General features: G+C 38.2%; 1 protein-coding gene across 1 annotated transcript; it reads left to right on the forward strand.

Moving 5' to 3' along the window:
* The first annotated feature begins 14,585 nt into the window (after positions 1-14,585).
* On the forward strand, positions 14,586-15,427 carry LOC116769756 (uncharacterized). Its single transcript, XM_032660950.2, has one exon. It carries the CDS (start codon positions 14,633-14,635, stop codon positions 15,206-15,208), a length of 576 nt encoding a protein of 191 aa, XP_032516841.2. The 5' UTR covers positions 14,586-14,632; the 3' UTR covers positions 15,209-15,427.
* Positions 15,428-15,761: the final 334 nt, after the last annotated feature.

Raw genomic sequence — 15,761 nt, forward strand, 5'->3', positions numbered from 1 at the left:
TGTTAAGTTTCTTTTTTGACAGTTTTGTTGGCATTAAAACAGTGCTCATTTATTGACTACAATTATAAAATAAAAATTTACCTGCACCTGCTGTCATGATTATATCTATAGTTCAAACACTTATGCATGTCACTTAAACTTTAACTTAACTGTAGAAAAAAATATCATTAGACTTAGCAATCAGTAGTGTGATAAAATTCATAGCGTTAAGAGTGACCTGGATAACTCTGTTAACATCAACCAAGCAGTGACCTTTACCGATTTTGTATTCTTTCCCCTCCTGGGCTGTTAATGTGTGCAATGACCTCCTGTCCTGTATTACCCTAAGCCTATTTTGAGGTTTTGTATTTCGTTTTCATAGGGTCGAGGAAAACATGATGCAACGGTAGATCGCCAGCTTCCCATCGATGCGTAGGGGAGCCGAAACTAGACTATTCTGGTCTAGGAAGTTTTTCCACCACCAAAGAGAAAAGCTCAACGGTTGTTTGCTGTGCCGGAGTTGGAGACCCGATTTTGATCCAGTTTGCAACCTCGGGTCGGATCGGTGGTCCTTCCATATCCCATACCAGCAACACAAAATCCGCTCCTCAGTTCAAACTATGGGCTTTTTTAGAGGATAGCTGTATAACCATCTGTATCTTTTTCTCAATCCGCCCGTCTGTGTTAATTTCAAGTTATAGTTTGGGTATCTTCAATAAAAGGGTGAATAGGCTGATTCTTAGATAGTGCATTCACCACCTACCACTTTATTTCCATCTTCCAATGGCTGGCATGACAGTCAAGTACTATCCAGTCGAAATTTAAAAAAATCGCTTCTAAAAACTAGGAGTACTGAGTAGAGCGAGGCAATACTTTACACCGTGGCACTTCTGTATATTACACAAAGCACAGGTTCGTCCTCACATGGAGGGTTGTTCTCACCTTCGGTCCGGTGCCCCGTTGTACCAACTTCTCCCACTTGACTCAATACAACTTCGGGCCGTTAGTATTGTCAACGATCCCATGCTCACAGACGAGCTAAAACCCTTAAGCCTCCGAAGATATATAAGCTCCCTCTGTGTGTTCTATCGTCTGCACAAGTGGGAATGTTCCGAAGAATTGTTTGATAAAGTGCCATCGTTACAGTTTTATCAATGCACTACTCCCTGTAGGGACGATTTTACTTTACTGTTGTACTCTCTAAAACCTATCATTGCGATCTAGCCAATGTCAATATTTTAAAAGAGATATTACAATTAAATAACTAGATCTCTTTAGGTATTACAAATAATCAAGCCCAGTGAATTGGTTTATACAATAGTCAAAACAGTTAGTTTTTTGGTTGACAATATCTGAGATTATCAGTTTTTCAGTTTTTTCCTCACATGAATATGATGGTGACCGTTTAGAATTTAATTTTAATTTCAGTTGTAGTTGCTAACCCCCTAGAGTTAAATTGTTTTAAACAGTGAAATCATTTGACGGGAGCTAGAATAGGAGGAGTGGGCAATTTGAAGCCTCCCCACACTCGCACGTCAAGTCTGTGCGTTGGAGTCGGTGAGATAGAACTCTGGTGAGATAGAGATTTTCTTGGTCTCTGAAGATCAAGAAAAATTCTCAATTCTAAATTTTTTTTATATTTAAAGATTACTCAAGACTAAATTCTTATTCTCAAAAGCTAGGTAAACATGAAAATTTTATAAGGACACTTCGTCCGAGATTCACAAAAAGCATTTGTACAATATCTCGTAAAAGGACTCGCAAATTCTCTGTAACGAGTGAATTTTAAGGAATGTGTATAATTTCGTCTTAATTTATTTGAACCCTCTCATTTAACAAGAGCCTACACACTTTAATGTATTTTCTATTATCATTTACTTGAAATACTTATAGATTTCACACATTAAATACAATTAGGTTCCATTGTAATTGGATTATTACACATAATTGTTTTATATGAAATTAATGTAAAAAAATAACTAGTTAATGAAGAAAAATAAGTACATTAAAAATATTAACATCGATTCAATAGGACTATTTAAGAACAATGTGATACAATAACAGACCTAAATAAAATTGTAATGTTCGGAAATACTACCTTTTGCGTTACTTGACAGATATCAGAACGTCGAGTTAAATATAAAATAATATGGTTAATAACATAGAATAACCGAAAATCTTACTTACTTATATATATGTGTTTGCTAAAATCTTAGATATCATAAAATTAACATATCGTAAATTCAAAGAACAACCAGCATCACAGTAAAGGTACATTCCATGTTTAATTATAACTACTTATTTAAGATAAGAATAAATTTTGCGCATAAAAGAATACTGGCGTCTACACAGCCGCAACACTGCTTGTATGCAATGCTAGTTACTATGTCTATAAGATTTACCTTGTATTGATTGTGTTTTTTGTCTCACTGGTTGAATAGATCTTTAAGAGAATAAAGAGTTACGATTGAAACTCCACTAAATTGAAAAGTGTTTTCAAAATTCATACGACTTCTTCTTCTTCCTGGCAATTATCCCAGCATTAGCCAGGGTCTGCCTTCCTGCTCAAACTCCTCCACTTTGCACGGTCTTTAGCATCCGCGGTGGTAAGTCCATTGGCTCTCATATCCTGCTTCACGGTGTCCAGCCATCGCTTTCTTGGGCGTCCTGGGGGTCTTGCTCCAGGGACCGACATGTCAAGGCAAATTTTTCCGACGTAATTCTCAGGCCGGCGTGCAACGTGGCCATACCATCTCAGGCGACTCTCTTGAAGCTTATCCGCTACGTCACGGACTCCAAGACTACCTCGGATAAATGTGTTACGTATACGGTCAGCCCGCGTTACGCCACACATCCACCTCAGCATCTTCATCTCCGTGACGTGAAGCTCCTGAGTGTGCCTGGACAGTGTTGGCCAACATTCGCTTCCATATAAGAGAACCGGTCGGATTATGCCCTTGTATATTATTCCCTTGAGCTTGGTAGGTATTCTGCGATCACAGACCACACCTGTGACCTCACGCCATTTCGCCCAAGCAGCGCTGATCCGGGCTTGGACATCGTGATCGATGCCTCCGGACTCATGCAGAATAGATCCAAGGTACCTGAACTTTTCCGACTTAACGGCTGGTTCAGGACCTATATGGATAGTGCAAGAGTCCGTGCTTCCGCAAGCCATGTACTCGGTCTTCGTCACATTTAGTTTAAGACCACCGTTCTCAAGCGTACCCTTCCAGAGGTTCACTCTTCGCTCTAGCGTCAACCTGCTCTCATCAATGAGCGCTATGTCATCGGCATACATCATCAGCCATGGAGGCTGGTCCTGGATGTTAGCCGAGACAGTGTCCAGCACTACACTGAACAAGAAGGGGCTAAGAGCCGAGCCTTGGTGAACCCCTACTGAGATCGGAAAGGGTTTTGTATCGCCAACAGCAGTCCTAACCATTGAAACGGAATCGCGGTACATGTCTCTGATGATGTCAACATAGGCCTCAGGGATCCCTTTGAATCGCAATGCCCACCAGATACATTGACGAGGCACGCAGTCAAAGGCCTTCTGCAGATCTAGGAATGCGACATGCAGAGCTCTCCTTTTTTCCCTGTATGCCTCCATCAGAGTTCTGATGGCAAAGATGGCGTCCAAGGTGCCCGATCCTGGCTGAAATCCATATTGACATTCCGAGACAGTACACTCTCGGCGGAGCCTGAGGTCGATCATACGCTCAAAGAGCTTCATGGTGTGACTCATGATCTTAACGCCCCTATAACTACCACAATCTTGAACACTGCCCCTGCCTTTGTATATAGGGGTAATGTAACTATAACGCCACTGATGTGGCATAGTCCGAGTGTTCAAGACGCGGTTAAAAAGGTCCGTCAGTATGAGCACACCAAGAGAGCCGAATGATTTCCACGCTTCGATCGGAATATCGTCAGGTCCCACCGTTTTCCGATTCTTCATGCGTCGAAGACAATTCCGAGTTTCGTCAGGTGTTATCGGGGCAATAAGTCCAAGATTAGGAGGTATTTCGGTTGGAAGACTGCACGGGTGCTTAGTATTTAGCAACTCCTTGAAGTAGCATCTCCATCTCTCCTTCACAGAGGCATGATTACACAGCAACGTGCCTTGGGAATCTTTGACGCTAAGACATTTTGCGATATCTTGCGTCGCCTTATCCCGAGCTCGTGCCAATTTGTAAATGAACTTCTGCCCCTCCGCAGTTTCAAGTGTATCATATAATGGTGATAACCTATCACTGCGGGCTCTGGCAACAGCCCTTTTACTGGCACGTTTCGCTACTATGTACTCTAGTCTGTCTTCAGGAGAGTTTGATTGCTGCCACTTCTTAAAGGCAGTCTTCTTTTCACGAATCACCTCCTGCACTTCGTCATTCCACCACCATGTCTCCTTGTCAATGACCCGTCCTCCCTTAGAAAGGCCTAGAACTCGTTTACCTGCTGTGATAATTGCTGACTGGGCTCGATCCCAAACTTCCTGAGCAGTTTCGGTATAAGTCGACAGATTTTGACTCTCAACCTCTGCCCGAAAGCTGGTCTGCATCGTTCCATTCAGCAACCACCACCTGATGCGAGGCTTACGTTTCTCGGCCACTTTCTTTTTCGGGGTAACGACATAGTCCATGACAAGAAGTCGATGTTGGGCCGTCAGGCTTTCACCAGGAATGACTTTACAGTTAGTCACCTTGCTGATATGACACCGTCTGGTCAGCAGATAATCTATTTGGGTTGAGTGGGACCCGCTCTTATACGTGATAAGGTGCTGTGGAGTCTTTTGGAAGAACGTGTTCACGACGGCTAAGTCAGACGCAATACAGGTTCTGAGAATATTTTCTCCCTCTGCATTGCGGCGACCATAACCAAAACCACCGTGTACACGATCAAACGTTTCCGCAGCCCTACCTACGTGGCCATTTAAGTCCCCCCCAACTATGATTACTTCAGCAGCTGGTATAGCACGTAGAACCTCTTCAAATTGCTCCCAGAATGACTCTTTTTCGGACCCGCTTCATCCAGCCTGAGGAGTATAAGCACTGATCAAGTTAGTAATCACTCCCTCGATCAGTACCCGCACCCGCATCAGGCGGTCGCAGCGACGATCAACTTCAAGAAGACCATTCCGAAGCTCTTCGGATAGCACTACCGCTACACCAGCTTTACCTGAAGGCGACCCAGTGTATATCAGCCGGTAACCCTGTCCGATGTTCCGAGACTTATTGCCCTTCCAGCGAGTTTCCTGGAGGAACGCACACTGGACCCGACGTCTCATGAGTACATCTGCGAGTTCTCTGCATCGTCCGGTTAGAGAGCCAATATTCCACGTTGCAAAGCGGAGTTTCCTTTGGGGTACTAACGTCTTTAGCCGTGCCCGTACTTGACACGGTAGCCCTTGCCCACTTATCGCAGGTGTAGGGCGATGTGCCTGCGCGTCGTTTATCGGCGACGCCCTAGCCGTACCCAGTCCATAAACTTTTGCAACCATAAGAGTGGCGGGAGTGGTTTTAACGGAGCGACTGCCGTCTGACCTCCAAAACCCCGTTTTCCGGGTAAAACCAGGAAAGGAAAAGATAGAGAAGGGGGGAAAGAGGTTAGGAAGGGGAATGAGGGGAGGTACGGGACACCACCTTCATGGACTGAGGATAAAGGTATGAAAGTGGTGGCTCGAGGATCCGGGGTCGCGTACCCGTATGCCCAAGGCTAAATATCGGAAAAATACTTAGTAGGACACCCTCTGAATGTCAAGGAATGTCAACGACTAAGGGTTATATTTTGACGCTTAAAGATATTAACAATAATTATGTTAATATTGGTTTCCTTCGATGTAATATTTTAATAATTTTGATTAAGGTACAATTATGTATTGTATTTGCTGGGAGTAATTGTATGTTGTATATTGTCGCTGAATATTATAGACAAAACTTTTAAATAGCAAATGATTTAAAATAAAATCCTAAGAAACGCTAGACTTGAATTCAATAAATCTGATGCGAAAACAAAGTTGACAACTAAGTTTTTTTGTGAACCTAAGTCGTTGCGGAGGTTTATGTTAATAATAGGATCATATTTAATTTGCAAAAAATTTCCAAAAATATTACTTATTAGATCTAAGACTTTCGCAAGTTTTAATCATTTAAATGAAACTAATATTATTCGGCTATACTACGCGTGCTTTATTTTTGTTAAAAACTAAATACTACTATAGTTAAAACATGTCGTCATATTTTTATGATATGTTTCATTGGATTATTGTACAACATCAGAAAAGAAATTGAATTTTTTTATTCTACAGAGTGCAATAGAATTTGAAAACACGGCATTTTGTCATTAACGCTTCGGACCTGGTTTTTTGCTTATCAATTTAAAATGTAAGTATGAAGTTATATAATGACTATCACTACTGAACATTTTCAGGTAAAATATCATTAAAACCAAACCCACAGTCTCAAAAAGTGACAGGTTCTCGTGCTCTCTCGAGCTCTGCGCATTTTTACCGTACAACCTCTAACCTTGCAAGTTGTACACATTAATCAAATTATCTGGCTAGGTCATTTTGTTACTTCTAGAAATATCGTGACAGACAAGTAAAGAACATTGAATGGTCGGTTACATCCATGTCAGTACAGCGTGTGTAGACATAGCTTTAGTGTGTCGTAAATTCTAATAGAACAAAGTTATATTTTGTAAGCTCAATCATGAAACTTTCATAACATCATTAAACTAGATCCAACTGTTAAATATACGATACGTAGGATGTAACGAACACGAACTTTGTTTTATATTACTCGTACGAATTCAAAAAGTCAATAAAAAACATCATTGCTTATAGGACTACATGAAATGTAATGTTTTTAGTCTTAATTCGAAAAATATAAATATTTAAATCTTTAAATTTCAGAGTTCAGTAGGGAATTTATATACAAATAGTGTAAGTCCGGTGGAGTTAGCCATAGTTTTTCTTAAATGTTGTTCTAAAAAAGAACCTTACATGTTTTTATAGAATTTTGTATTTGGAATTAAACGGTAAACATCGAAGTTTAAATTATAATAACGAAAATAAAAATTTCTAACGAGATCACTTTTAAAAATATATATTTTCTTTTAAATCGTGATTGGCCATCTCCCTTAAAGCATCCGAGTATGATGGTATGGCATTAGAGCGAAGATGGGCATATCCTTGTCCATGACAGAGATAAACACATCGAAAAAAATAGCAAATCGCAATACTATGCGAGTCGATTCGACATTAGGAATTTTTTTAGTCATACAGTTTGCAACCAAATCAAAAATAACCTTTATTTTAGGAAACTTATATCACGACAACCTGAAACAAAAACCTTTTGATTATTTTCAACTAAATTTTTTTTGATTTTTGTCTACTAATAATAATCACATACCTTTGTGGTTACACGCCACGAAGCAAACTGAACTATTTACTAGTAATATCTAGCCAACAGTTCAGGAATTCTTCTGAAGGGCCATGTTTCCCTTATAGCCATCTACCCCGGAATCACCCTTTATATATATTTTATACAATTTTACTATTTTAGATGATTTAAGTAAGTAATTTGTAGAAAATTCTCTTATGTTATCAATCATAATGAGAGCTTTAATAGTGGATTAACTTTTTGCACACCCGACCAACATACACACGGACGTGTGTATATTATCTTTATCAGCTGTTTACTTCTCAAATATATTCTCAATCATCCAAATTTATGTAAAACTTCTGAATCACATGTTAACAAAAATCTTTTTTGTTTGAATTTAAGTAATCTTGTATGGAACTAGAAGCTTAAATAAGTCATGTATGCGTCCTCCTAAACAAAGTAGTAGAATTGCAGCGCAGCAATCCAGCTATTTGAAAGACATTGTTATAATTACTTTGTAAGTCGCTTCATATCGTTTTTACCTTGCATCCGACTGTTGGCAATTATTTTTTTTATATTTTTAGGAGATATAAAGCTTTATTTAAATTGCTTGTAGAATTTAATTTAACTTTATTTCTCTTATCAGTACAATGTTATTATTTTAAATTGTCTACCTAATCAATTCGAACTAGCAAAGTGAATCCGTAATTAAAGAGTTTCACTTTTGTTTCTTTTAAAGTGCAATTACATTTATAATCTCTATCTAATGATAGGAATAACTTTTTCTCGTGATACGGATGCATTAAAACGATTACAATTTTTTTCAGTTATAAAATTTATTTAGATTTACAGAAACAGTCAGCTGTGATCATAGATCTAAGACTAATCAAATAACTAGAGTAGATAAGGAGTATGAACTGTTCAGACGTATGTTATCAAAATTGTTGTTGTTTTTCCACTTTGTGTAATATAGAACTGAGTATAGTTTCATCAATATTACCCTAATTAATCGAATGAAGTGCACTAGACACGGTCGATGGCCATACGCCCGTTGTTGTTGGAGGAACATTGTGTGCAGTGAGAATGGGTCTGTCTTTCCTTTCAAATTGAAGAAAAAATATTTTTTGTATAAACAAATATATAGGCTGATAAAGTATTAGCTGAGGTATAGTGGTTCCGTTATTTAGATGACAGTATATTAATTCATATTGTATTTCGTAATCATTTCAAATAACGTTAAATTAAAAGAAATTAGTTTTTGCCGTACCAATATAACAGGAAAAATTACACTTCTTTTCAAGAGTATATAAGATGAGAAAAAAACATTTGTAGGTGGTAGAGCTTAGCTGTGGTCAAGTTACTGCAGCTGGAACATGGGCTGGCTCAAATAGGGAAGTACCACCCTCTCACAGAAGATCGGCGTAAAGTAGTCTTTAATGGCTGCGTTTCGTCTGATGAGTGAGAGAGCCAGTTGCCCTTTCCCTTTTCTCACCCTTTTCTCACCCTTTCCTACCCCTACCCTTTTCCACTTTTTCCTCCCCCTCTTTCTTAAGCGAGGTTGGCAACACATCCACAAATCTATGTTACGGATGTCCATGGGCGACGGTACTACCTCCATCAGGTAGGCCGTCTGCTCGGTTGCGTTTTTAACATAAAAATAAAAAATAAGTCATAGATAAGTATATATGCAAAAAATATAAATCGAGATATGTAAGCCATTACACTTTTATATGGTGAGTGAAGGTGGATACAAAATCTCGTTATAGTCACGACGGTATAACCGAACTGGGCCAATTTGTATTTGCATCTTAAGGATTGCGAAGAAGTAAAGCAATGGAAGTCTTATATCGTAACAAGACGAATTGAGTCACAACGGAAGTCTTATTAGCCCACTGAATGACATATTTGTGTGTACTAAGTTCAGCTATTCTTGTTATGACGGTAACACATACGAACATACGTATTTTCTAAAGTCTTAAGATTGTTTTATATCCCACTAGATATACATATGTATAAAAGGTAAAAGATCTCTTGATAATGAACACTAATGGAATTGAATTTCGGATTAAGTTTATTGAACCACAAATATGACGTTACAGCTGTCTAATCCAATTATTATAATTTAGATATAATTGAAATTGACTGACGTGTTACGTGTCCGGATAGATCTATACGATATATGTATTACAATTTTCTTAATATATGACGACTTCTTCTTCTTCTTAATCGTGCCCTCACTGCTGAGGATCGTGACTCCAGTTTCTGGGTAGGTAAGCTGCTACCATCACACCGTTTAATCGCTTGATGGAGTGCGACGCTGACAGGTATTTCCAGGTGTTCTGGAATTTGGTCTGCCCACCTTTTGGGATTTCGGCCTCTAGGTCGTTTACCGTCCATTTTTCCAGTCACTATCAGGCGTTCAAGGCTGTCCGTAGCTCTGCGAGCAACTTGACCAAAGAATGCCAGTATACACTGCGAGCAGATATTACAATAAAAAAAAATGTATGCATAATTGAATATATGTAATAATTAAAAAATAGACAAATATATTAACAAAGATCACGGACGTTGCGGTAAAAACTAGTTTAATGAAGGGTAATGAAGTATAAAGATATCGGAAAAGGGTAGAGAATTTCTGAAAAATATAAGACTTAGCATAAAATAAAATGAAAAGAAAATATATTAAACATAAAAAATTAATGGTTTATAAATATGAATATCTCCTTACGACTTTGATGCATAATTTATATCATATAAAAGCTTCTTGCTTGTATATTTTAACACTTCACCTTGGCCTCAATGAATATATCTAACTCCTTAAGTGAATTTTAATAAAAATAAAATATTATGTTAAAAGCTGGCGTAGACTTATATTATTTAGTTTGAACATAAAAAATCACTGTCATAACTGAAATCGGTACAGTCCTACATTGTGTGACAGATAAGCAGAATTACCTTCTCAAGGAGAAATTTTCATATTCAAAAAAGCCCTTATCAGTGTTCTACGTGATTAGGTTCTCGAAAGTATATAACTATGAAACACTGTTTTATGCAAGGATTTAGCCTTATTTATTTATTAAAAAACATTTTTTTCTCGAGTTCTATAAGATAGAATTTGTCTGAGCGTTGAATAAATAAGTTTCAAGGAAATCTGAGGCTTGAAGTTTGAAAGTTTTTAAAAAGTCGTAAGTTGTGTTAAATTATATTCCTATTAAAACTCGAGTGTTATAATGGACTTAAGATTCTTCATCTAAGTTTTATAACAGAAATTTGAGAATCATTTGTAACTATACTAATATAAAAAAAAAACAACAACAAACCAACTGAATATTGTAAATAACTTATTGTTTTTATCAATATTAGAATATAGTTATGAGATATAATTACGCCTTTTTACCATTTTCCTTTGTATTGTAGAGTTTTTTAAATCCTAATGAAGTGAAAATTTTGTTTGTGCCTCGTCAAAGGTAATCAGTTCAATAAAATTCTTAAACCAAAAAAAGAATTGGATTCATTCAGAGGTTGTTGCAAAAAGGGTTAAAAGGTTATTTGGAAAATTAAATTAGATTATTTGAATATAATAAATTACTTTTAAATTATGAAGGTATTTATCTGTTAATATTTATTTGTAATAAAAACACTGTAAATTAATTCCGTTTGTTTGCTACAAAATTATTTTAACCTTTTTTTGTTATGATGAGCCAAGCTGTAAATGTCTATAAGCTTTACTAAAAATACAGCCATTATAGACGTTGGCACTAAACTACCCGTAAAAGGTTTATGTTTATTGGCACTCAGAACACTCAGTTGATAAGACTATCTCAGACTTCAGTTACATCAGGTTTATCCATACACATATAACATCTGACAGGCTTGTGTGATTAAAATTATAGTTAAGAATTTAAGGTTATGTTGGTCGTCTGCATATTAAATCATGCTCTACTTACCCTCAGTTTTACCCTCAGATCTTTGGAAGTCTATAAATAGATAGTGATAGTATTATCTTTGACAATTGATAGCACTAGTCCATCTCGTTGGTGGAGGTCCAACGCTGCGCTTTCCGATCCATGGTCTCCATTCGACAACTTTTCGGCCCCATGGGTCATCTGTTCTCAGGGCTATATGGCCTGCCCACTGCCACTTCAAAGAGTTAATCCGTTTAGCTATATTGGTGATTCTCGTTCTTCTACGTATCTCCTCATTTCTAATTCTATCCCGTAGAAGAACTCCGTGCATAGCTCTCTCCATAGCTCTTTGAGCGACTCTGAGTTTGTTCATAAGCCCTTTGGTAAAGCACCGCGTTTCGGATCCGTACGTCATCACTGTCAACAACACCCTGATTAAATACCTTCGTCTTAAGGCACTGAGGTATTTTGGATGAAAAGACGTTGCGGACCCTCTCGACCGCTGCTCATCCGAGCTGGATTCGGCGATTGACCTCTTTCTCGAAGTTGCACCTTCTTAACTATACTGTCTGTCTCAGGTATACATACGCGTCAACAACTTTAAGTACCGAGTTCTCAACTATAACAGGCCGCTTCCGACCGAGCCGCTTGGAAGTCGATGAGGGAGCCGTAGGTCTAGCAGTGGATCTCACAAAGCTGAAGAGAGAGAGATGGAGAGAGAGTACAAAGTCATTCACAAAGAAGATCATTGTTTTCTAGGTATGCCATGAGGTCCCACCCAATACCGCTACCTTGTCGTGCTGTACCTGCAGGTCTTACCATACCGGACAGGCGAGGCGTGGCGGTCAGACTAAGGGCATCGGGTGGTCAGCCTTTCGGTCGCTCCTGATACTATTCTGATTAACAGAGTGGGCTATGTGAGTGATTTTTTTGTTATCATGGGAGTTCACCTGGCGACGTCGTGTTGTTGCTGCAATGTTAGCTTAGACTTATTCTAGAAGTCTCGGGGATCGATAGGACCCGATACCGTTTTATGGGCAAGTGGTTTTTTTGGTCTATTCCGTTAGGCTATGGAGGAATGCAACTTTTGAAAAAAATCACGCTAATAACAATTTTTCGCGCCTGCTAATAGGATGAATGGCTAGAAGGGGCGGCGGAGGACTGGTGACAGAAGCGTCACAAGGGCAGGGGAAACGGGAAATTAACAAAATGAACAGTGTAAAAAGAAATATAAGTACCCAGGAAAGTCCCGACCTAAAGCAACGGAAATTCATTGCTGTCTCGGCACGTATTGTAGCAGTACGTGTGGAGACAGTTTTCCTTTCATATCTATGGAGGTAACTATTTGGGCAAAAGAAGAGACAAATGGCAAACGGAAAACGGATCCAATTTTTGCGAATTGTGACAAAACTGGCGAACATAAAGATAAACAGATTCCAGAGACATTAATAGACTGAAACAAGCGCGAGTCTTATTGAGACATACGGCCAAATGTACGGTCTCTGACTCGCCAGTTTATCCACTGCGAAATCCTCGGTTGAAGTTAGCTCTCAGCGAACTGCGACTTAGCGGAAGAGACGACGTCTGTCTAAGGCGTATGACTCGTATGAGTAAAAGGGGGCCGTGGTTTGCAAGATGGTTCTCCGAAGAAGAGTAGCTCAACTAACCACAGGTCACTACATCGAACTAGCAAAGCCGAAAGCTGAGCACCTTGTATTTCAACGGGATTAGCTCAGGCTGATGGCTGAATAAGAGCTCACCTACGAGGCGTTGAGATCACGGGTGACCTGCAGTCGTCCGCCCTCAACATTTTTTAAACCACGGCTAAGACGGAAGTTGATTTATCTAAAGAGATAACAGGAGCTGTGGCTAATATCACAAAATTCGCTACAAAATCAAGAGGCACATTAGTCTGAGATCTCAATACGCCGCTGCGATCAACACGGAAGCCGCGGCCGAACTGAGTGTCAGAACATCTACGGAGGAGACGAGTAGACTGCAGGCTGCCAACGCACGTCTGCAGCAAGAATCGTCTGAACTCCGTAAGGTGATTAGTGACCTGAGGTCCGAGATACGGATTGTACCCCCAGTCCCGGTGCCTCCACGAAAGGAACCCTCATTGATGGATGAGGTCACAATTTTAGTGGGCAGTCGTCTCCTTCTGCGAAATCATCACGGTACAAAGTAGGCAACGGAACAGTTAACTGAAGACGTCCCAACGTTGACCCAAAGATACCGCAAGAGAGTTGGGTGGAGGCGACTCGTTCACCACCGCCGTTCCTCCTTAAGGAGGATTCGGAACGGTAGCCACGGGAAGTCATCCGTCTCGCTCCGAGAAGATCGTCTAGGTTCATGGTGTGTCGTACCATACTAGCATTCCTCTGAAATCTTCTGTTACAAATCCATCTCGCGTTGGATCCATGTTCAGATAACCAGTACTGAGAGCCAGTGGGCTGGACGGCAACGTTACCGCAGCTTCCCCCGTGCTTTGCGGTGAGGAGGCATAATGTTGGATTTTAGTGGGTAAAAAGGAGGCTTTGAACCCAGGAGTCCTACATAACCACAGTTGTCTAGACCGGGCCGGGTGGTATGCGATAAGTATTTTCCCAACGACACCAAAAAAAAACCCGTGACGTGCCTCTTTAATATACATTCTACAATCATGCATCTAATAAAAGGAGTTGAACTGTAATTAGCAGAATCTTCACGGCTTCTATTTTTTGTATCTATTAAGATCTATTGTTAGGAAAAGATCTGGGCAAATGGCTATATGCTTTTCCCCTGAATCTGGCAACCTTGTAATTTAACAAGTTAGAAAGATTTTGAGATAACGCAAACTTCTCTCCTAGCGTGGTCAGTTCAGACAGAAACAGCAATTTTTTGTGGTGGGCATTGATTTCTCCTAAAAAGACAACCTGTGTTCCAACTGGGTATTTTATTAGCGCTAATTAGTCACAACTTCAAGATTATATTTATACTACAAATATTGTAAATAAAAGGAATATAAAATCGTGGATAACAATATGTTAGTAGCGGTGTTAAAATTTAAATAATCTTTAAAATATATTATTGCATTTACGATTATTGTTTAATATTCATTTTGAGATAATTTCACTTTTTTCTATCAGTCTTCTGAAATCCTTGATTTGATTATGATAACAAAAGATATATTAAAATCGATAAAAATATATCACTTTAAAATCTTTACAGTCTTCAATGTTATCGTTTCGAGTCTCATTAATTAATGTTGTCAGTTTAATTGCAAGTCTAATATCAAGATAATATTGAGCACTTAATCAGATGTTGATATAAAACAGTTTTCAACTAAATCCTGGTCATTGCTACTTTACAAAACGTGTTGCCATGTATAGTCTTTGGTTTATAATTTGTGGATTTCTATTTATTCAGTGCAGTTTTTGTCTGTCAGAACTAGAAGAAAGATGTATTAAGGATTACCCCAAAAATTTTGAAAATGAATTTTTGGTTGGAACTTGGTATCACGTAGTTACTTTTAGTCTTTTTATAAATCCGTTACCAACGTCTCAGTGTTTTTATTATCAAGTAAGCAAAACAAATCAAACGGAAAGAGACAGATACAAAGATGCATACACTCTTGACAATCCATACTCCTTGGATGACAACCCTTATCATGTGGTGAGGTCGACAGAAGATCATTTCGGTGTCATTATGGGCAATAAGCAGACCAAGTTTTATGTCTTCGATCCAAAATCTTTTTACTTCAAAAAGGATTTGTATAAAGTACATATTTTCGAAAGAACGAAATTTGACGAGTTTATTATTTATCATGAATGCAACATGAGAGGTCACACTAAATACTTATGGTCACGAAAGAGACAACCCACTAATGAAGAGGTGAAAGCTATCATAGACTCTGATCCAGATTTGAAAAACAAAGTTGCCAAAAGATTCTGTTTTTAAATATAACAAGCAATGAATGAGTGTTGCAAAAAAATCTTTAATGTAATTTTATTTACAACCTGTAATAACGCTAATAACTACTGTGAATAGAAAATATGAGTGATTGATAATAATATTTTAATAACATTAATTTAACCACAAGAATCAAAACAATGATTTTGTATTTAAAAGAAAATATTTGTGTTTTTTTTTAACAAAATATAATTTCATGAAAATAGCTACACTTTTATTATTTGCACGATTTTTAAAATTTGTTTAGCAATGCTGCGTTATGACGCCGTGCACGTTAGGAAAATTAGATTATGTCTAGCTTTTAAAAAACAAGTCTTCTAGAACATTCTCTTGTAGTTCTTATATTTATTGAAGGAATAATATAAATATAAATACATACATATAGGTATATGTAGATGTTAATAATCTCAGTTAATAGGTTCAACAAACAGAAGCGGTATGTCTCGTTAAAACTAAACAGAAATAATAATGTTTTTCTATATACTGGAAAATTGTGCCGTAACAGAATTTAGGATCTATTTCTGAATACGTTTAAAGGTAA

Source organism: Danaus plexippus, chromosome 14 (genome assembly GCF_018135715.1).
Source record: "Danaus plexippus chromosome 14, MEX_DaPlex, whole genome shotgun sequence".
Lineage (NCBI taxonomy): Eukaryota > Metazoa > Arthropoda > Insecta > Lepidoptera > Nymphalidae > Danaus > Danaus plexippus.